At 47.1% G+C, this 22,184-nt stretch overlaps 1 protein-coding gene across 1 annotated transcript in view; it reads right to left on the bottom strand.

The window, feature by feature from the left end:
- The window catches only part of Gata4 (GATA binding protein 4), a 43,733-nt gene that overhangs the window by 17,943 nt on the left and 3,606 nt on the right, over window positions 1-22,184 (bottom strand). The window contains 1 exon segment of the mRNA XM_057786254.1: window positions 20,953-22,046. Within this exon segment, the coding sequence (XP_057642237.1) occupies window positions 20,953-21,565 (613 nt within the window). The 5' untranslated portion in view covers window positions 21,566-22,046.

The following is a 22,184-nucleotide window of genomic DNA, read 5'->3' as shown; positions in this document are numbered from 1 at the left end:
ACCTTTCTCTGTTCACATTACATGTCAGCTGCAAATTAGTCATAGTTCTGGTATGTACCTGAGCTTCATTCTGGGATTTTAATTTTTAATTATGTTTTTGTTTATTGGGAGGTAGGCATGTGCCGTGGAGTGTGTATGAAAGTCAGAGAACAGTTTTCAGGACTTGGTTCTCTCTCAGTGTTGGACTTGGCAGCAAGTGCCTTTACCTGCTGAGCTGTCTGTCTTCCTGGCCCTCAGGCTGGCATTTAGACTGAAGGTGACTCATTCCTTCCATGGGGAAGAGGATGAAAATGATGGCAGAGCAACACAAAAGCCCTCTGCTAGATGGCTGCAAGGTGACTTCAAGGTAAGTCCCATTCGCAAGCTCACCTCTTCAGGATAACAGAAGAGATAAATGCGTACTTATCTTAGGGGGCAGCATACAATACCCATTCCTCTACAGCTCAGTTACTCCCTGAAAGCATGTGTCCTGGGGCATTTTCTACATCTGCACAGATCAGGTTCACTCCTTTAAACATATTTCTTAGATTTATTTTATGTGCGTGAGTGTTTTGCCTGCATGTGTGTGTGTCTATGCACCTTGCGCATACCATGCCTGTGGCGAGCAGTCTGAACAGGGCATCAGATCCCCTGGAATTGAACTTACAGCTAGTTTGTGAGCCACCCTGTGGGTGCTGGGAACAGAAGAGCAAGCAGTCAGGGCTCTTCGCTGCTGAGCCATCTCTCCAGCTCCCTTAATTTCACTCTCTTAAGAGAGCTTCTTAGTTTTACACGGTAACGGGACATAACATTTACATTCTGTCTTCCAGTCCCCACAGTTGTTCGGCTGGTCCTGATGCTGGAAAGGAAGCCGTGCTAATGCCAGTCTTTCTGTGCTTGCCTCCCAGGACCTAACACCTTGGCTGGCTTCCAATAAGTAATTTTTCACTTCTACTCACAACAGGGCTGTAATGAACAGCGCGGCGTGCGTTTCTGTGCCAGGACCTCGTTGGTTTGTTTTGATTTCTGATAAGGAAAGTTCCCTTTTCTTAAAAGTCTTTGTTTTTAAAAAATTATCTTGGCTATTCTCATACAATAACTCTTCCACAGAAATTCTATAATCAACTTGACAAGTTGCATTTAAGAAATCCTATTGGGCTGTTTCCTGAGACAGCAATAAATGTATAGACTTGTTGGGGGGGGGGGTTGAAATAGGGGTTGAAATAGAAAATATTTCCGTGCTCCCTACTCCAAGATTTTGGTGTCTTCCCTACTCTCGGGTCTTCTTTTATGGGCACTCCCCAGGCACATCTCATTTGTTTACTGAGTTGACAGTCTTTCAACTAAGAGACCAAAGCATCCACATTTCATTTCCAAACACGTTTGCTTCGTGAACAAGGAAACTAGACCAGCCGGAGTGGGGGAGATGGGTTCTCAGCCCCGCCCCTCAGTGTCTCCTGCACTTCTATTACATTTGGCAGAAAATCCCAGCACGGGGGCATAAGCTGCTCTCTGAATTGGCTGATGATGAAACTTTCACCTTATTTGTTTTACCTGATGGAGTGGCCTTGAGGAAGGAAGCAGAGAAGGCAGACCCTTGCCCTGTCACCTCCCAGCGAGACTCACTCCAGTTCTGTCGCCTGCTGTCCCTCTGCAGTCCGCTCCAGTGTCCTCCATGGGTGCAAATGGCTGTTGGTCACTTTTGTCTCGAATCGCCTATTTTATCCTTGATAAATATCATTCTATCATAAATATACTGGATAGAATAGCATTTAGCTCTCTTGGCTGTGTGTTACTCCCCCCATGTTTGGGAGAAAACATCTGACATAAACAACGTAAGGAGGGACCGTGCTCTTTGAATTACTCTTTGAGAGGATATTGTCCATCGTGGGGCAAGGCCTGAGGCTAGGGTGGAAGGGTTCCACCTACGGTGGCAGGAGTTTGCGGCAGTTGTTTCTTACATACGGTAGGCAGAGATGGGTGCTGGCATCCATCCTTCCTTGCCTTTGCCTGTTTTCCTTTTAATTTGGTCCAAGACTCCAACTTATGGGATAGCACCACCCAGCACTACCCACACTTTTCTTCCTAAATCAATTTTTTTCTGAGGACACATTCACAGACATACTCAGAGGTGTGTCTCCAGTGACCTAGGGATTTTTCTAAAATGATGTTACTTTTTAAAAAATTGTTCAATTCTTTACCCCCACCCTTCTCTCTGTGTGTGGCTATGAGTATGTGAGCACAGGTGCACTTGGAAGTCAGAAGCCTTGAACCCACTGGAACTGGGGCTGGAGCGACAGGTGGCTGTGAGCCTCCTGACACGGGTGACGGGAACGAAACACGGGTTCTTTGGAAAAGCAGTTCACACCCTGAGCCGTCTTTCCAGCCTCCCCTAGGCATAGCTTAACCCAGTCAAACTATCAATCAAAATTAACAGTCACTTTTTTTCTCCCAAACCAGATTTGGGTGCAAAACTAAATCATAAGTATGTAGATATTGAATATACTTCATACTTTGATTAGATTTCTTTTCTTTCTCCTTTATTTGTCTTTAGCCTCAGAATTATTCAGCCCAGCAAACATATACAAATCAAAAAAACAAAAAAAAAAAGGCAGATGGAGTGAGGCCTCTGCACCATGCTGTGGGAGGGAGGCCTGTCCACCACGCTATGGGAGGGCACACAGAACTCATCCAGCTCAGCCCTCTGCACTCTCTGAGGTTAGGCGCCTGGGCTGTCCTACTGGGGCAGCTTGAAGACAAAAGGCCTCTGAGCTCAATCCATCCCTTCACATCCCAGGGAAAGTGTGGAGCAGTTACAGCTACAGAAGGCGCTGGGACTGTGTCTAGGCTGGCAGAGGACTTGCCTGGTTCATTAGGTTCAATCCCCAGCACCACATTTGAAAAGGGGGAAGAGCATGGTATCCTACTCATATAACCATCACTTGAAAGGCTGTCAGGAGGATCAGAAGTTCAAGGTCATCCCTGGCTACTTAGCAAGTTCCAGGCCAGTCTGGGATACATAAGACCCTGGCTCCAAAAAAAAAAAAAAACAAAGTAACCATGTAGACCAATTCAAATCTGGAGTAGAGTTCTACCCGATCCTCACTCTCCACGGAAGAAAAGAACTGTTGTTGGGGAGAGAAGTCATTGCTCTCCACAAATGACACTTTCCCCATTCTCTACCTTTTTGTATTTTTAATTATGGTTAAAAAATACATAAAATTTATCATGTCAGGCATTATGAAAGGCATAGTTCAATAGAATTTAATATATTTACACCATTGTGCAAACAATCTCCAGAGATTTTAAAAACATTTTTTTCAGAGCCACAACTTTGTACCTACCAACACTTAACTCCCCCCTCCCTCAGGAATCCCCAGTCTCTGCCTCTGGGACTTAACTTCTCCATGTCTCATACAAAGGAAATTTTACAACATTTGGTTCTTTTGTGATTGGCTTATTTCACTTAACACAACATCCTTGGGATTTATCCCTGGTGTGGCCTATTCCAGAATGTTCTTCCTTTTTAAGGCTGAATGTGTTCAATACACATCTGTTACCCACCCATCCTGTCCCCTTGGTAGACACTAGGTCGTTTCCACCTTTGGGCGATTGTGTTTCTTTCCCCTGAGTACTGTGTTTGTAAGTCAGTCAAGTCTGCTGACACAGATAATGGGAAGTTAGGCCGCTCAATCCTGGCAGATTGTCTTGTGTTAGCGGGTCCTATAACTGTCATTTCTTTATCTATCCTTGGACATGGCAGCTCCTGCCCACAGGAGTCACTGAAAAAAGATACCACGAGGAAGTAAGGAACAGTGAGTGCTGGGGTCTAATGTTTCCATATGTCAGGGCTTCCCCAAGGCATTAGACCAGGCCTGGGGACATGGGCAGTATCCATCTCTGTTGTTTCTGCCTACCTGCAATCTTCAACCCTTGAAGACTCTGGTCAGACAAAATCCTGCTCCTGAGAGCAAGCACCCACACAAGTGTCATTCACTTTTCTCATTTTCCATGTTCTGCTTTTTTTTTTAAAGGGTCTCTATCTCAGGCTATTCTCAAACTCCCTATCTAGTTGAGGGTGACCTTGAATTTCTGATCCTCTTGCCTCCATATTCCAAGCAGGACAAATGTGTGCCCCATGCACAGTTTATGTAGTGATAGGCTTTATATATGCTAAGTAAGCACACCACCAACTGAGCTAGGACCCAGGCTCTATTCCTCCTCCCCAGCCTATAATCATTATAACATCTCAAGACTACACTCCATCCTTAGCTTTACGATTCCAGACCCAGAAAGGCCCACATACCTAGGAGGCACCGTGGGGTCATTTTCACCAAGAACCAGAAGCCTAGGCTGGCCTGCCTACTTCCTTCAAGACAGGCAGCAAGCCCTGCTCTGTTTCTCTGATTGGGATGGAGTCCAGGGCCTCGTGCACACTAGGCAAGAGCTTTTCAACTGAGCCACACCCCTAGCTGTGTCCAGGTTATAGATGTGGAAACTGGAGGGAGGACCTTGCAAAGAATCAAGGCAGGATTTCAAATCAGGTGTCGTTCTCCAGACTGGCTTCCTACTCGCAAGACCCTGGCTCTCATTTTTCACCTGCCAAGTCATAGAAAGCTGCAAGTCCCAGTAAGGAGCATAAGCAAAAGTTCTGAGAATGAGGACAGAAAGTTTGACAACAAGGACTCCCCCCTCGTGCGCACAGCTGGTTACACTGTCCATGTGGCCAGCTCTCTCCTTCTTCCTCTCCTCACCGCCATCCCTCTGTTCTGTCCGGCGAGCAGGTCTCCATTATTAATGCCATTTCTGGAGGCGTGTTTACACAGGGCAGGAAACTTAATATCAACATTCCCCGAAGGAAAGTGTCCTGTCACTTCTGTGAAGCACTTGCAGGCGGGCAGAGCTCTCCTTCAAAAGTCAACAGGCACTTACAGGCTTTAAACAGAATCTGACTGGGAATTTGTATCTACAGAGGATCTCCGAGCTCCTCCGCCCTTTGTTATGAAGAGGCTGAGAGACAGGCCCTGGTACACGCAACTCCCTCCCTTCACCTCTCCAAGGAGGAACCTGGATTCCACTCAGCAGAGGAAGTTGGGAAAGAATAGACTCAGCCCCCAGCAATGGGAAATGACAAACTGCAGGCCAAAACCCCAGGTCTTGATACAGGTGGCACCCTGTGAAACCTAAAAGGGCACCGCTGCCCTCCCAGCCCCGCCCCAGAAGACTGGGGATCAAGGTATGAGCCCAGGTATAGTTTTCAAGGCATAATTTGGAGAGGGCACTTGAGTTTACCAAGATTTTAGACACAAAATGAAGTGCTAATTCTTGCTCTACAGATACCTTCAGTCCAGTGAAAACCAGAAAAACTACAGCAGCAGCAGGGAGATGTGGCTTAGCTGTGGGATTGTTTGTCTAGGATGCATGAAACCCTTTTTTGCTCATGAAACCCCAGTACAGCGATAATTGGGCATGGTACACATTCACAATCACGGCAGGAGACGGGGGGGATCAGAGGCTCAAGGCCATCCTCCCTTACATAAAACCCTGTCTCAAAAACAACAAAAAACAAGCGAACAAGCCAAACCCAGTAAGTAGCATGAGGTATAGAGAGATAGAGCATGGGCCATGTACTAATTTTTGAGAACGCTCCCTGGATACATCACACACACACACACACACACACACACACACACACACAGAGTCTTGTGTACATTTTCTAATTTACCATCTCACCTGCCCTGCATTCATAAAGCCTGAGTTTCCCCTGTCTGATTTTTTAGGTCCTCTTTTATCTAGTGCCACCATGGCTATCTTGCTATCCCTATAGGGGAGAGTGAGAACATGTGTGATGAGAACCATAATAAGCCCAGGTAGGGTTGCCCATTGAGGGAGAAAGGCAGGTGCGGCTACATGTGAGCGGCTCATATGGTTACAAAGGACCCCAAAGCCAAAAGCTAGGAACACTCGAGGCAAATCAGGGATGCAGCTCAGATGTGGAGCGCTTGCCTGCTACACACAGGGCGCTGGGTCCTGTCTCCAGCGCTGTAAAGGAAAACTAACTAAATGAAACTGAGGGAAAGAATGAACTAGGCAGATGGGGATGGGAGCTTCCCCAGTGGGAATGTTGGTAACATTGTCGTGAGAGTGTTTGGGTGCTAATGAACCCTTAGGCTATAGTTCTCAAGAGTGGGATTCTGGAGCCCCTAAGATGGCTCATTCCGCCAGGCCCAATGGCCCGAGTTCAATTTCCAGAACCCACATGGTAGAAAAAAAGAACCGGCAGCAACAAGCTGTCCCGACTTCTACATTCACTGTGGCGCGCGCACACACACACACACACACACAGAGTACTTAAAAACTTTTAAATGAGACTTTTCATGTGAATATGAGAATTTTAGGTGTTAGCACCCATGAAAGATGTAACGTGGTGCAGATGCTGTGGGAAACAGGTTGTTCCTCAGAACCACATGGAACTGCCACGTGCCATTAAACAGAAGCAAGGGCTCCAACAGACCACATACTCCTATAGAAGTAGGAGCATTGTTTACGATATCCAGAAGGCAGAAGCAGTTCAAGAGCCCATCCAGGGATGGCTGGATACACAAAATGTGACCTATACACACATAGGCATAGTATGCAGCCGTGAAAAAGGAGACAATGCAGAGTCATGCTGCAAATCAAGGGCGTATTGAGAGCACTGTGCTGGTAAAATCAGCCTGCCACAAACGCATATATGCGGTATGAATCTACTTTCATGCAATACCAGGAGCAGTTCATACAGACAGAAAGTAGACTGGGGTCTAAGATAGGAAAATTTGCCACTGAACTAGGAATTCCCTTGGAGAAGATAAAAACTTAAAATGAATGCCAGTGGTAAATGTCCATGTGTTTGGGAGACATTCACTGTATTTATTTATTTTTTTTATTGAGATAGGATCTTATGTAGCCTAGGCTAGCCTCAAGTTTAGTGTGCAGCTAAAGATGACCTTAAACTTCTGATCCCCCTCCCTCTACCTCCAGAACAGTAAGGGTGCTTGCATCACCATGCCTGGGTTATACAGTGATGGGGGTTAAACCCAGAACTTCACAGGTAAACACTCTACCAACTGATCCATGCCCTTAGCCCTGAACTTTGAGTTATGCATACTTTACCACATACTTTTAAAAAGAAAGAAAAAGAAAAAGACCCATGAAATGCAGCAGACAGTCAGGTATGGTGGTGCACACCTTTAATCCCAGCAATAGGGAAACAAAAGATCTCTCTGAGTTCAAGGCCAGAGTGAGCTTCAGGATAGTCAGGGCTATATAGGGGAACCCTATATCGAAAAACAATAAGAATAACAGCAAAGAAATGTAACAAACATTCTTTACTAACTTCCCAACCTGAACTGAAAACACTGGTGTGAATGCACAGGCTGTTTCATCCTCTCTTCAGAGAGGAACGGGTTGTTTCTTTGCCTGTTGGATGACCAACACAACCCTAACAAGCGAGGCCAGCTGAAATGGCTCCAACTGGTCCCCAGTGCTGTCTCAGAGGAGAAAACCTCAGTTTTCCAAGAAATTGATCAAATTCAGGTCTGGGAGGAAGACACGTGTCAGTGAAGTTTGGAACTTTCTGTAGCACAATGCAGAAAATTGTTAACGTGAAATTTCATCAAAAGACTCAGGAACCGGCCGGGCGATGGTGGCGCACGCCTTTAATCCCAGCACGCAGGAGGCAGAGGCAGGCGGATCTCTGTGAGTTCGAGACCAGCCTGGGATACAGAGCTAGTTCCAGGACAGGCTCCAAAAGCCACAGAGAAACCCTGTCTTGAAAAACCAAAAAAAAAAAAAAAAAAAAAAAAAAAAAAAGACTCAGGAGCCAATCTGAACCAGTTCTGACTGGCAAAGGGGGCACAAGCTGAGCAACAATCAGGACAGGTGACCAAAACACACCTGAGACACGTAAATGCTGGAAGATTAAAAACTCTAGTTTTTTTTAAATTTAATAATCTCTGAAGGGTGCTAGGGGGAGTTTATTACTTTGGAAAATAAATGAAAAAGTAGAAATCGTTTATTCTACTTCTCCCTGCCAAACTCCACTCCAGGCAGCCATTTTCTTTGTCATGAATTTCAGGTAACAAATGAGGAGGGAAAGACAGTATTAAAACAATACCATTTGCAGCAGGGACTGATCAGCCAGCAATCCCAGCTACCTAGGAGGCTGAGACAAAAGGATCCAAGTTCTAGACCGATCAGGATAGCCTAGTGAGAATTGAGATCAAAATTATAGTGATGTATTAAAGAGAGTTTCAGAATCATACAGGAAGGCAGCTAACCAGGGCCCTTAAGCTTCACCCTTAAGCCTTCTAGTACACAGGGACTTTGGTAAATGCACCCCACGGGACGCATTGATACTTGCATAAATACAGGGCAAGGTTATCAGTATAGACCCGTCACATCCCAGCTACTGGGGAAGCTGAGGCAGGAAGACTGCAATTCCCAGGCTTGTCTAGGACCAAATAACTTAAAGGGCAGTCTGGACCATTTGTTGGGACTCTGCATCAAAATTAAAGAGAATTAAGATGGAGATGTTGGAGGTGTGACCAAGTAGTTGAGTTCTTTCTTAGCATGCGCAAGCCCGGGACTCTATCTTTGCATCACAAAGCAAACCAGTATTTCTCCCAGGAAACTGCTGCTATTGCTATTTAAAGCTACTCCCACCTGCTACCCCATTACAGAAAACACAGGTGGGTGGAGCCAGGACATGGGCAAGGAGGTGGGTGCTACAGAGACTGCCCCCCTTTCTTGCATCTCAGGGTTGGGTGGAGGATTAGGGGCTGAAACTCTTTGACTTGCGGCTTGGTTCCCTTTTGTGATTCTTTATCCGTAACAACAGGCCACTGTGCGCATGCCCCAGTGTTGAAACCACGCGGTCGCCTTTGCCCTTCAGCTTTAGAATACCTATGTAGCTTCCGAGAATGAGGGAGCGGAAGGCTCCATTGACGCTGAGGCTTCAATGAAGCCTACCTCAGTGGGTTGCGGGTGCAGAATGCAGAGAGGCGGCTATCACTCTGCAGAGCGGAGGTATAAAAGAAGGTAGGAGTCACAATTCTGATCCTTTCATCATCAAAACCAAAGTGCTCAGTCTCAAGGGTCCCTCAAGCGCTGCTCAGCTGCTTTGACTCCCCCAGGCCATCCGCAGCTCCACTAGTTCAATGCCTCTGTTTGTGATCCAACCTTTACCAGAGACTGCCTGACACCAACCAGCCTTAGCCAGTACCGACCTTCTCTGCCCAACACCGATCTGGCTTGTAGGACTCCACAGGACCCCTTCTCTGGCAAGCCTGGCGGCTACTAGTGTACCACGACAGGTGGCGGTATCACCTGGGCTCCTGCAGAATGGAAATTTCCCTCTGACAGCTACTGGATTGCACCCTCGCCTATTAGCTCCCTTCCACACTGTGGGTTGCTGTCATTTATAGGTCTTCTTGCTCATGTTTTTTATCTCCAAAGCCCAGCTGTGAGGCTCACTGAGAGTGTGCAGAGATAATTCTCAGCCTGGTGGCCGAGGAAGAAAGGATGTCTACCTTCTATGAATCTCTGGGGCTTTCTAGAACCTCTCACAGTGGATGGGTTCGTTACTAAAGCAAAGCAACAACACATTGGCAGAGGTCACCACCCACAGCTTCCCCAAGCTCATTTTACATTTCAGTGGCTCGTGCTGCCCTGTTATGTATAAGAAAAAAAAAAACAAACTGAATTGTGGCATCTAATGTGTGATTTCAAATATACTGTTGTTCAGTGAGCAAGGCAGTCATGGAAGCCTTGACTCTCCGGTGGAATGCACAGTGGAGGTCAGTGGTATGGGACCTGTGGTCTGCACAGACATGGTCTCAGTTATTCATATGAGGCATGTTGAACTTTCAAAGTCTCCCTTGGAGCTGGAGAGATGGCTCAGTGGTTAAGAACACACACTGCTTTTGCAAAGGACCCATATCAATTGGCTCACAACTCCCTGTAACTCCACGGCCAGGTGATCTACACTCTCTCCTGGATGCTACAGGCACTCACACTGACATGCACATCTACATGTACAATTAAAAATTGAATTAAATATTAAAATGTCTTCTACGGGCTCTAAGACAGCTCCTCGCACCATTTCTTTGCCTGATTTCCTTATTTACCCGCAAGCAAAGAGAAGCTTCAGAAGGGGTCCAAAGTCACCCAGCAGGAAAACAAGTGGGGATCCACACACCGGCAGGGCAGATCCATAAATCCGGGTCATCAGTGCCATGAACCCATGAACTGTCACCTCCCTGTAACTGCTGGTCTCCTGGAGCCCTTTTTAGCTGCAAGTTGACAACTAGGGCTCACATTTCCCAGCCAGTGGAGCCTCATACATCAACACATCCTACAAGAAGGGACTTCATTTCGAAGGGTCCAATTAAGAACTGAAGTAAGCTGAAAGGGTAGCTGGGTTAGGAGATGTGCTTAGCAAGCTCAAGTCCCTAGCACAAAAATAATTAACAAATACAGCAACTCTGCCTTAGCTTTACACTGGCCAGCACTCGTCAACTTTAAAAGTGACATCTCTTTACATAAACGTTCTTGTATTTGATGGCTCTTAGTGCCAGTTCTTGGAACCAACTCTCTAACTTTGCTTTATTGAGGATCCAGTCCTTGGGAGCCAGTCTGGTTCCCTAATCTTAAAGAAACTCTCCAGTGCAGAGTGACTTTAAACAGTAGTTTTTACAATGATTTAAAAATAGAAATAGCCATGCTTAGATCTGTGTACAGCAACTAAAAAGCTGGGGATTGCCGCCTGGCACTGGCTAGCTTGGTGTGGTAAGATTTCTGATGATTTGCACGCTGAAAGTTTTTCATTTTGCCATAGTCTCATACATTAAGCTTTACAGAAGAAAGATAATTGAAGTTTTCCTGAGACAGAAAAAAAAATATGTGTGTTTTTCTAAGGCCATCATCACCTGGAAAACGTCTCCCCCACCTTTTTTTTTTTTTTTCCAGATCAGCAGAATTCTCCTGCTAACTGTGCAATCATGGGAACCACATTCTTCATGCAGGGTCAAGTTAAGTTCTTACAAGCTAGAGAAAGGTTGTATTTGTTGTTTGTTTTTCCGCCCACTCAATTTTGAGGGGCGACTTGTATTATTACCTCTCTTCGCCCAGCTTGATTTATGATCTTGGAAGTCAGGTCATTCTTTCCCAGGTCAAAGAAAGAAAGACGAGGGGGTGGTCTCCTGGAGTAATACCCGATAAAATATCTGAAAAGGTCCTGTAGACCTTGACAGAGACACACAACTATTTCAGTCTAATCTTATAAAGCAATCAGAAAACTTTATCAGAGGAAAATGTAGCCTGCCAGGTCCCAGCTCAATGGATGAGCCTTTTTATCTGAAATGACAGGCTTCATGCGATAGGGAAAGCTGCAGATAAGAACCAAATTGAATTGTCCCAAATCAGATCCGATTGTCTGCTCGGTTTCAAACTGCCACACCTGCTCCCATGGGTCAATGAGCACCTCTTGGCATGGTCCCTGAGGGGTCTGAAAACATTGCAAAGTGGTGAACTTTGAGACTTCTGCGTTTATCCTGTGATTATAATTAACCTGCTCACCAGTTGCTATCGATCAGTTCAGAGTGGGTCTCTGGAAGCAGAACTGGAAATTTAAGTGGGGAGAAAAAGAAAGCTAAGTTTATCCGCAGTTGGGAGACCCGCAGGACATAGTGCATAACCTAAAAATTTCCCACCCATCCTGGACATGTGATTTCTTCATCTCTCATACAAAATAAAAATTAAAAATAAGGTACCTCTGTGGCTGTTCAACCCAGAGTAAAAGACAGCCATGACTACCACTGGCAGAGGCATTTTTATAGCTGTGAACACAGAGTGGCTTACCTGCCTAGATTAGACTTGTGGCAAAGGATAGTTTAAATACAGTAAAGGCATGTATTGGGCGCCTGCAAAAATGCCAAAAGTCAGAAAACCAAATGCTCTTCAGTGAGATAAGAAGTTTGAATATCCTGGTCCAATTCTGATTAGAGAGTAGCAATAGATAAAACCGCAGGCCACCTGCCAGCCCCGAGAAAGCTGGCGCTGGCAGCTGGGCTCCATGTAGAACAGCCTTTTCCAGCGTTGTTCCCAGTCTGCATCCATGTCCCACATGGCCTTTATTAGAAACAGACCCCTTCAGCTTTCCCTCTCCTCCTCCACCTACCACAGTTACATCTGAGATGGCCAGTGCAGATGGGGAAGAGGCAACAGATCTCTCTAGAAAGTCCTTTCTGAGAGAGCCATAGTGGTTTGGATTTTCTTAAACAGGCCCTCTGAAGTTAGGAGAACATCTAGCTCTGAATTTGGGGACTCTCTTTCACCATCTGCAGACCAACTTCAGGAGGATGAGAAGGCGATGCAAGCCGGGATTCCTATTGATGTGTCTACCCCTTGTCAGCTCTGTAGGTGGGAATAGACAGGATGGAGACTCAGGAAGAGTCAGACCCTGCAGAGACAATAGTCCCCAGGAAGTAAGGAGGCCTAACTGGGCAGCTACCCTGTAGAAGGGAGCCCTTCAGCTGCCATGAATCTAGTAGTTCCCAGTGTGTGGGAATAGGAAGTCTTCCTAGAGAGGTTTCTCTTTGCCCTAAGCAGGAGCTCCTGCTTGCTCCTGCAGTGGGGAGCACAAGACTTCCTGAGCATAAAGGACCAGTACACCCACCCCAGGAGATACTTGGTGACCCCAGGCTGCAGCAGCCTTCCAACTCCCTACTCACCGTGGGCTGGGTGGGCTGGTGTAGCGTAAGGCTACTATCTCTAAAAGGTTGCTAGCATATGCATGCCCGCAGACCAAGACTATAAATTTATTTTACATAGATTATAACAGACTGGAGGTTAATTCTTAGTATCCTGGTTATATTATCTTTCTGTTTGCTTCAGAAGGTGACAAAAGAGCAGCTGTCTAGATAGCCAATAAAATCTGAGTAATCCGCTCAGAGAATGCTCGACGAGGCCTCGTCATGATCTACCAAAGGTCAACCAGTGCCCTGGAAGTTCTCATAGCAGCAGGCCAGACCAAAAGAATCAGACTTCTAGAAAGTTAGGAAACTTTCACAGCCCTTCCTTCTCTTTTACCTTCCCTTTCTCCCTTTCTATCTCTATCTATCTATCTATCTATCTATCTATCTATCTATCTATCTATCTATCTATCTATCCATCTATCTCTTTATCTATTTTTTTCTCAGTCAGCAAAAGCAACAACCTTTGCAGTGGCTTTTTTTCTAAATCTAGCACAGCTCCTTAAGTGTGAAGTGAGTGCGTGTGTGTGTGTGTGTGTGTGTGTGAGAGAGAGAGAGAGAGACAGACAGACAGACAGACAGACAGAGACAGAGAGATCAGAGGGCAACTTCTGGTGTCTGCCTCAGACACTCTCGACCTTATTTTTTTTAATTACATTTAATTTATTTGGGGGGAGGGGATGCCATGCCACAGTGTATATGTGCAAGTCACAGGACAACATAGGGAAGGTGGTTCTTTCCTTCCACCATGTGGATTCTGGGGATTGGGCTCAGGATATCAGGCTTGGCAGGTAAGTGCCATCTTGCTGGCCCTCACTTTTGAGGGTCTGCTACTAAACCTGAAGCTCACTGATTTGACTAGACTGGCCAATGAATTACAGGGATCTACTTGCCCCCCCCATCTCCGCTGCCCCAGCACCAGGGTTATAGACTTGCAATACCATACCCCCCTTTATGTGGGTATTGGGGATGATTTGAACTAGGGTTCGCTTGCTTGCACAGTAGACACCTTGTCATCTGAGTAGTCTCTCCAGCACCAACTCCAGCATTTTTAAAAGGTAGTTTAGGTGACCAGTGTAAAAGGTTAGTAGTTTTCCAGCAGGTTCTGGTACTAACATCACCTGAAGGAGGCTTGCCCACCAGAATTGATCACTAACTACCAGGTATAAGTGTTTGTGCCTCACTGCTGCTGACTTACCTCCTGCCACAGCATGAGATAGATCTGTCCTCAGTAAAGGACCAAAGTCAAAAGCCAGACTCAGGGTACAGGTTAAGGATATTGAAACAGGACATGGGGAAATCCCAGGAGTTTGTAAAGAAACATCAGACCAAAAAAAAAAAAAAAATCGAATTCAATGTGCTTTTCCTATGTGTCTGTAAACACTCTTAAAATTTTTCCGTGAGTAATGTGTCTGTTTGTAAAAACTCAACTGGTTTAATTTTTTCTTCATTACTATTGGGTGGTGTGCACATGCCACGGTGTGTGTGGAGGTCTAAGGACAACCTTGGAATCACTTCTCTGCTTCCATCTTTGCATGTGTTCTGGGTATCAAACTCGGGTTGTCAGGACGGCACTGTCCAATAGCAAAGACATGTATCCACGGAGCAATCTTGCCCATCCAGTTTCATAGCGTTTAAAAGTGGATCACGTCATTCTGTTTTTCAGAATCCAAAAGGCTCCACTGCCATCCACAGCAACAGGACACCCAGCAGCAGGTGGAGGCCAGTCAGGTGTGCCCCCACACGTGACTGGGTAAACAAAATGTGGTGACAAAGTAACACCCCCCTCAGCTGAAAGAAGGCAACTGCCATATGCTATGGCTTGGGCGACCCTCGAAGACGTGACGTTGAGCAAAATACACCCTACACAAAAGACAGAAGTGCGATGTAATTTGCTCATAGGACGTAGGGAGAGCAATCAAATTCACAGCCATGGAAAGCGGAAAGAGGGGCACTAGTGGCTAGGGAAATGAAGAATGAGGAACTGTTGCCATTCCGTAAGATGGAAAACATCCTCAAGATCCATGGCACAGCAGTGCTGAGACCTAACACTGAACTGCATATGAAAACTTGCTATGATGATAAAGGAAAACATAGCAGGGCCAGCGAGACGGCTCAGTGGGTAAAGGCACTCTCCTCCAAACCTTGACAGCCCGAGCTGAATCCCCAGAACTCCCACAGTGGAAGGAGAAGACAGACTCCATAACAAGGTGGTGCTTGACCTTCATATGTGCATACACACAGGCACAGGCAGACAGGCAGACACACACACACACCGAGGGGAAGGGGGGACAGACATATATGTGTGTACAGACATATATGTTATATGTGTGTATGAATAAATACAATTTAAATGTTTAAAAATGACATCAAACCTAAGTTCCCCAGAGTTTAAATGCATTTTCAAAGATTTTTAGTATGTTTGATTTATTTACTGTATGTGTGTTTGTGCGTGTGCATTCACGTACCACAGTGCATGTGTGGCAGTCAGAGAAGAACCTTCAGGGCTCAGTTCTCCCCTTTTAAGATGTGGATCCAGGAATCAAACTTAGGTCATCAGGCTTGGAGGCAAGCAAGCTCTTTTATCCACTGGGCCCCTTTGCTAGACATAAGAAGGTTTTATTATTTGGTAGAATTATGAAGCACAAAAACGACTACCAAAATGGCTAAGCTGATCGAAAGGGTGTTTTCAGTTCTACAACATCCATGACTGTTGCAAGCTCCTTCCCCAACTTCATCCTCTTCCTCCTACCCTTTGGGCTCCCGATAGACAATAAATATTACAAATTCTTTACCTATGGCCTGAGGGGGGCTCCCAGAGATAATTTGTGTATTCTCAAATGAATACAATGTATTTTCCCAATTTTTTTGACACCAAGAATATAAGTGCTGCACACACCTCCAGCACTTCCAAGTGGCTCGGAAGGGATCTTATGGGGTCCAACACCGACCGCCATCATCTTCTATGCACAGGTGTGTGTGCAGCATATGAAGACAATCCCCTGATGGTGCACATTTATGTTACTTCTGGATTCTGTTATTGTGGATGCCAATGTAGCGAATATGCACCCCAGAGTTAAGTGTTTGAAGTCAAAAGTTCAGTGTCAAAGCTATCTACTCTGTAATTTGGTTTACCGAGGACTCTCTACAATGAACATTCCCACCCACAGGTATCAGAGTTCCCGTGCCCCATACCTCTCAGTGTGTTTGTTTTCTTGGTGTATTTAAAGAAGAAGAAGGGAGAAAAAATAGCAGGGAGGGGAATAGGAGAAGGCATTATCTGAAACTGTCTCCTGAACATCATTCCCCCAGCAAATGTGGCCTGACCTTTTCATGGGACACAATCCGGCAAGCGACAAGTGTCACTGGAGGCAGAGACACGCCCCAGGCCACTCCAACACACCTTCCTTATTTAATTGGTTCTCCACTTAGCAGCACAAACCAGCCCCCACTCTGATTGACGCGCTCAGGGTGGTAACCGGAAAATTAAACAACTTTGATTTTCTTGAAGACTGACAAATTGTTCTCGAACTGAACTTCAGAGATCACAGCGTTCCCCGTTTAAGCAAACCAGCTCTGAAAGCAACTGGCCTAATTGATAAAGCAATCCCCCAAAGACCTAGCAAACACTACGGCGTATTCTGCTGACCTAACACCTTAGGTGCCCCACCCACGCAAGACGGAAGAACGCTTTTCACTTGTTTCAAAAGCACTAGGCAAAACACACATTTATTTCCTCCTGTTAGGGTCTCATTGAACCCTCTAGCAACTCCATTTTTTTTTAGATCCTTTAAGAATAGTAGGGTTGTTTATGTCTCTAAGACACAAAAGAATTACTCTTCCTTAGAAAGTTCTGTTTCTTAGATATCCCAGTAACAGCTACAAGCATAGTATGTCTTTCAAGGTCTATTTATGTCTAATTTCTCTTTCAATCTCTCTCTCTCTCTCTTTTTTTTTTTTTTTTGGCTTTAAGTCTATACAAACCTTAAAGGGCACAAAAATCTATTAGACTGTGCAGGATGGAGAGAGATGGGTCAGCAGTTTAGAGTACTGTTGCTCTTGCAGAGAGCCTGGGTTTGAATCCAAGCACCCACATGGTGGCTCACAACCACCCTTAACTCTAGTTCCAGGGCATCTGATACCCTCCGTTTTTTTAAAACTGAGTTGTTTCATTCATTTATTTATTTATTTATTTATTTATTTATTTATTTATTTATTTATTATGTATGCAATATTCTGTCTGTATGCCTGAAGCCCAGAAGAGGGCACCGGACCTCATTACAGATGGTTGTGAGTCACCATGTGGTTGCTGGGAATTGAACTCAGGACCTTTGGAAGAGCAGGCAATGCTCTTAACCTCTGAGCCATCTCTCCAGCCCCCCTGATACCCTCTTCTAGCCTCTACCCTTCACTTCTTCACTTCTGGCACCAGGTAGAGCCAGCATTCTCCAGTGGTCCCAGGTTTTCAGAGTGCTCCCCCATCCTGCTCTCTTCTTGTCTGAGACTCTCCACTTCTATTTTTTTTCTTTTTTTAAGCAGGGAGTTGCTATGTAGCCTAGACTAGCCTTGAGTGCTCATTTCTCCTGCCTCAGCCTCCTGAGTTCTGGGGTCACAGGTGTGTGCCACCACACCCAGCTCTAGTCTGCCTCTTAAGGACACCAGTAGCCATTCTGTGTGGTTTGACCAGGGCAGGGCAGAGTCCTGGGGCAATTACCTCCCAGATCTTTACTCAAATATTTGCTACTAGTCCAGCATGTGCCAGGCACCTACCTATGAGTAAGACTCTGTACCTGCCTCTGGAAGGTCACAGAATTCCATTATTGTGTCTAACTAATGCTTCCAACAAATTACTTTAGGGTCCTGGGTCTGTTGAACTTGGAATGAACTAAAGTTCACATATGTTACAGTGAGGGTGTAATAATCTCTTTCTTGCCAAGGTCGTCTTTTCACATGCCCCTGTTGGTGTTTAGCCTTTTGAATTCTGCCTTATTCTAAGAGCCAACACAAGAACTTGCTAGATGTTAAATGTTAATAGCAAAACAGTCCAATGTCACAGAAAAGAATAGTAGTATTTGCTTATTTCTCCTCCACACAAATTAAAAACGTTTCAGACTTAGGAAGCAGTCTCTGAGATTTACCTGTGGAGGTGAATCTATTATTGAAGCAAAGGGCAAGCTGTACTGTATTGTTCCACGGTTCTACGTATGTGTCTGTCAGTGAGTGGACGGCTTTCTCTCCTTTTTTTTTTTTTTTTTTTTTTTTCGAGACAGGGTTTCTCCATAGCTTTTTGGTTCCTGTCCTGGAACTAGCTCTTGTAGACCAGGCTGGCCTCGAACTCACGGAGATCCGCCTGTCTCTGCCTCCCGAGTGCTGGGATTAAAGGTGTGTGCCACCACCGCCCGGCTTCCTCCCTTCCTTTTTTTTTTTTTTTTTTTTTGGTTTTTCGAGACAGGGTTTCTCTGTGGCTTTGGTCTCCCTTCCTTTTTTAAACTGCAGGTTCAGGCTCCTTTCCTGGCAAACGCCTGTTGAAGTGACAAGACCCAGGACAGATGGTGCCACCTAGGTGAAGACTTCCAGGCTTTTAGGGAGAAGTTCCTTTCCTGCTTCCTCAGCTTTGCTGGCAGCTCATCTCCCCTTACCTTACCACATGGTGAGTCATTTCTACATTCTCACATCTACTTTGGGGAGCCAACCATCCCTGCTTCGCAGGGACTATCAGAGGCTTAATACTAAAATTCTCAAGTCCTAGGCAGCCCTTTAGTCCTAGAGAAAGTAATAAAAAGCAGCCATCACTTGTAAAAGATCAGTTACTAGACATCACACAGACCACCCAAGTCAGGACAGCTCTGAAACCAGTTGAGCTGAACTGAAGCTGCACCACAGAGCATGAGATGAGATGGACAGAGGTAAGCAGCTTGCCCAAAGCCACGTGATACTGAGGTTGGGGGCTCTACATGAGCTTGGTGGTCATGACATCCATCCAAAGAGGACCTTGCAATAGGCATCAAGAGAATCTGTTCTTTTCACCCTTCCATCACTTGGTACCATCAGCTAGTCAGATGGTTGATTCTCACTAAGGCTACCAAGCATTTATTAATGTCCATGCACAGGCAAGGCATGTATATAAGTATATATAAGGCATATATATAAGGCATGTATATAAGTACATAAGGCATGTGGAGGGACAGCGACTGGGACTGTCTCTCCGTGGTAAAGCCCTTGTCAGGGACCCTGTTTGATCTTCTGTCTTGGGGTGGGGCTAAAGAAGAAAACCTCTTCACAGAGAACACTTTTAACTGAAGTAACGCCATCAGATCGCCAGATCCTCTGGGGGCTGTGTGATAAAAAAAATGAATGTACCCCCCAAATACATCCAAGAAAGACAAGGGGTTCTCAAACTGCCTGTCCACCCCCCCCCCATGGCATGGCAATCCCAGAGCACCTCTTTAAACACTTAACTGAAAGCAGTGGCTCCGTGGACTGCCTGGTACCACAGACATGAGAGTCCAATACAAGCTCTCAGGGGGAGAGGTGTCCCCTGTTGTTTTGTTGGCTGTGTGTGGACCCTTGAATTTGAGAAACCTTCAGCCCCCAGGCTCACATGTACAGTCACACAATCTTACTTTGTTTTGGTTTTATAAACTGAACACCAGAATGTCTTTTTCATCTTTAGATGGGGACTTCATTCTTTGCTGTATCCAAACACCAAATTCTAACTCCAAGATTTTTTTTTTTTTAATTAGATTGGGTCTGCTGTGTAGCCCAAGCTATCCTCCTGGTTCTGGAATTACAGTCATGCGTCTTTACACTCAGTTCATCGCTTCTTATTTTAAGCTAGGGGTTGGGTTGAGGGGAACTTGGCCTCTCTAGGAATGCGGGCCAAAGCCCCTGCAGGCAGGCTTCCAGCCTTCACCACGTGGAAGTAACCACCCTGCTCTGTCTCAAAGGTCTGAGCCATACCGGTGCTCTTATCCCCCTTCCTTAGCCTGCCATCTGCTTGGCCCTGCCTGCTGGGGGAGGAGGAGGGGATAGGACAGGACACTGGCAGCTACAAACCCAGCCCTGGCGCCACCTCCACCAGTTAATCAGTTTACCTGGGATGTATATTTGGCTAGACCCCCCTCCTGGAGACCTACCATGGCCACCCAGGGTCAGAGAATAACTTTAAACCTCTTCAAAGCCAGTCCCTCTACTCCGGAGACAACCTAGCACCGGGAGGGGCAGGGGATAGACTTTACTCTTCAAAGTGACAGCAAACGCAAAAGGCTTTAGCACTTAGTAGGTAGTCAATAAATGTTAACTTTGTTTCTCAAGTCTGCACTTCCTCCCTTCCCCAACAGCCAGTTTCATCCAAAGGCCGCCTCCAACCCTTTCTGGAAATTCTACACGAATTTGGGTAGTTTGCACTAGTGAATAGCCAGCCACTTTTCCTTTTTTTTCCACCCAGCCCAAGAGCCCAGGGCTCTTCTGAAACGTCAGTGTGTTGATTGGGTAAGAGGAGCAAGTTAGCAGTCCCTTCGGGTCTGACACTGAACGGGGGTAATACTAGCCATTGTTCGTGTTAACCAAGCCCTCCTAAGAAGAGTCGGCTCTAGGCGCTGCAGCCCTACAAAGTCTCCGTTTAACTCAGACGTTCTAAAGAAGCTCCTCTGCACTAAGGTCTGAGCAGGGGAGTGGCTCCGTGAGACCCCACGGTGCGCCCGAGGAAACTTGGAGGTTTAACCCACCTCTGGCGGCGGTCTCCTTTACTGATCTCTTCATTATTTCCGGGTGTGAAAACCCCCCACCGGAAAGTCATCTGCCACCCTGAGGGATCCTCCAACCTGGCTGCCAAATGGCTCAGGTCTCAGATTTGCTGAGGACTCAGAAGGGATGGAGGAAGTGGGGGGCTGAATCCCAAGGATCAGACCGCCAGACTGATCCAGCTGACCCTACAGAGCCCGACACCTCTTACTGTCGCCCATAGGCTGTGCAGACCAGTCCACCCAGTTACGAAATAACTTTGCTGGACTCTAGTGCCTAGGCCTCTAGGTCACCACGATGGCCCACCACCACCACCACAAGTCTGCCACTTCTAGGCTGCCTTCCTAGGAGGCTCATCGCATCAAGGATGCTCCCCAACCCTAACAGAGTTGGGAAAGCTGAATGCCCCAGACAGGACTCAAATCCCTTCAGTACTCACCGAGATTGGGGTGTCGGGCAGGGTTGGCCCGTCCGGGAAGGCTGTGCAGGACTGGGCTGTCGAAGGGGCCTGCGGAGGCGGCGGCTGCTGCTGCCCAGGATGCACCCACGTCGGCCATATAAGTCGGATAGGGGCTAGAGTAAGAGCCCGCAAAGCCGGGACGCCCATACTGCTCTCGGCCAGCCAGGCCCGCGCCCGCCGCTCCGCCACCACTACTGTAGGCTGCGGCTTCTCGAGCCGCGGCGGCAGCGGCTGCGGCCGCCAGGGACCCAGTGGTCCCCGGGAAGGAGAAGCGCGGGGACACGGGTGGCGGGGTGTAGGCGGCTCCCTCGGCTCCAGCCTGGCTCCAGCCTGGGCTGCCCTGCTGGGTCCCTGGCCCCGCACCCGACGGGGCGGCCCCGGAGCTGCCACCCGAGGCGGCTCCGGATGCGGCACCCCCTCCTCCGCCCTGCAGGTACGACAGGCCTAGCACAGAGGAGGGCACCCGCGGAGTGGGCACATAGACCGGCGAGGACGCCGCACCCGCGCTGTGCATGAAGGCGCCGGGGCCACCCGCCTCGTAGGCGCCGGGCGGGGGGCCGTGGTTGGCGGCCATGGCCAGGCTTTGGTACATCGCCCCAAGCTCTGCGCGTCGATGTCCTCTCTTCACTTGCGGGTCAAGGAGCCACGCGGGCACAGCAGACCAAAGCGACAAGAATTAGAATGCAGGTGTGCGGAACTGTCACGAAAACGGAGATCAAAAATCAATTGGGAGAGTCCCAACTCGCTCAAACTATATACGAATTAAATCCAGCATGAGAAGAGCAACCTCTAGGCTCTAGTTTGCTCAGAAAAAAAAATCCCAAATTGGATTTGTGGTTGTTCCAGAAGGTAGTGCAGAAGGGCTGACTCTGCTCCCGGGCAGGGAGGCTGGAGGTGCCCCAGGACGTAGCCAAGGCTGGGCTCGAACTCCCTGAGCAGACCTTCGGATCACCCACCGGTTGGATGTGCCTAGTCGCTGCACTCCGCCTGTTGCAAGCCCAGGCTATACCGCTAGTTCCAGCAGGGCTCCAGCGAAGAGGGCCCTAGGAGGTCTCTTCACTGCTGTGGCAGTCCTGAAAGAGGAAATAAACCGCAGGTGAGTTCAGCCCAGGACTTTCAGAGCCTTGGTCAGCTTTCCCGCTTTCCTGCTCTTCTCCAACACAGCGAAAGAAACCGCCCTTCTCTAGCCCGGCTCCTGTGGCACAGCCTCG

The sequence above is a fragment of the Chionomys nivalis genome, chromosome 12, assembly GCF_950005125.1.
Source record: "Chionomys nivalis chromosome 12, mChiNiv1.1, whole genome shotgun sequence".
In the NCBI taxonomy this organism is placed as follows: Eukaryota; Metazoa; Chordata; class Mammalia; order Rodentia; family Cricetidae; genus Chionomys; species Chionomys nivalis.
The sequence above is the reverse complement of the archived record's forward strand: the minus strand, read 5'-3'. Positions and strand labels throughout refer to the sequence as shown.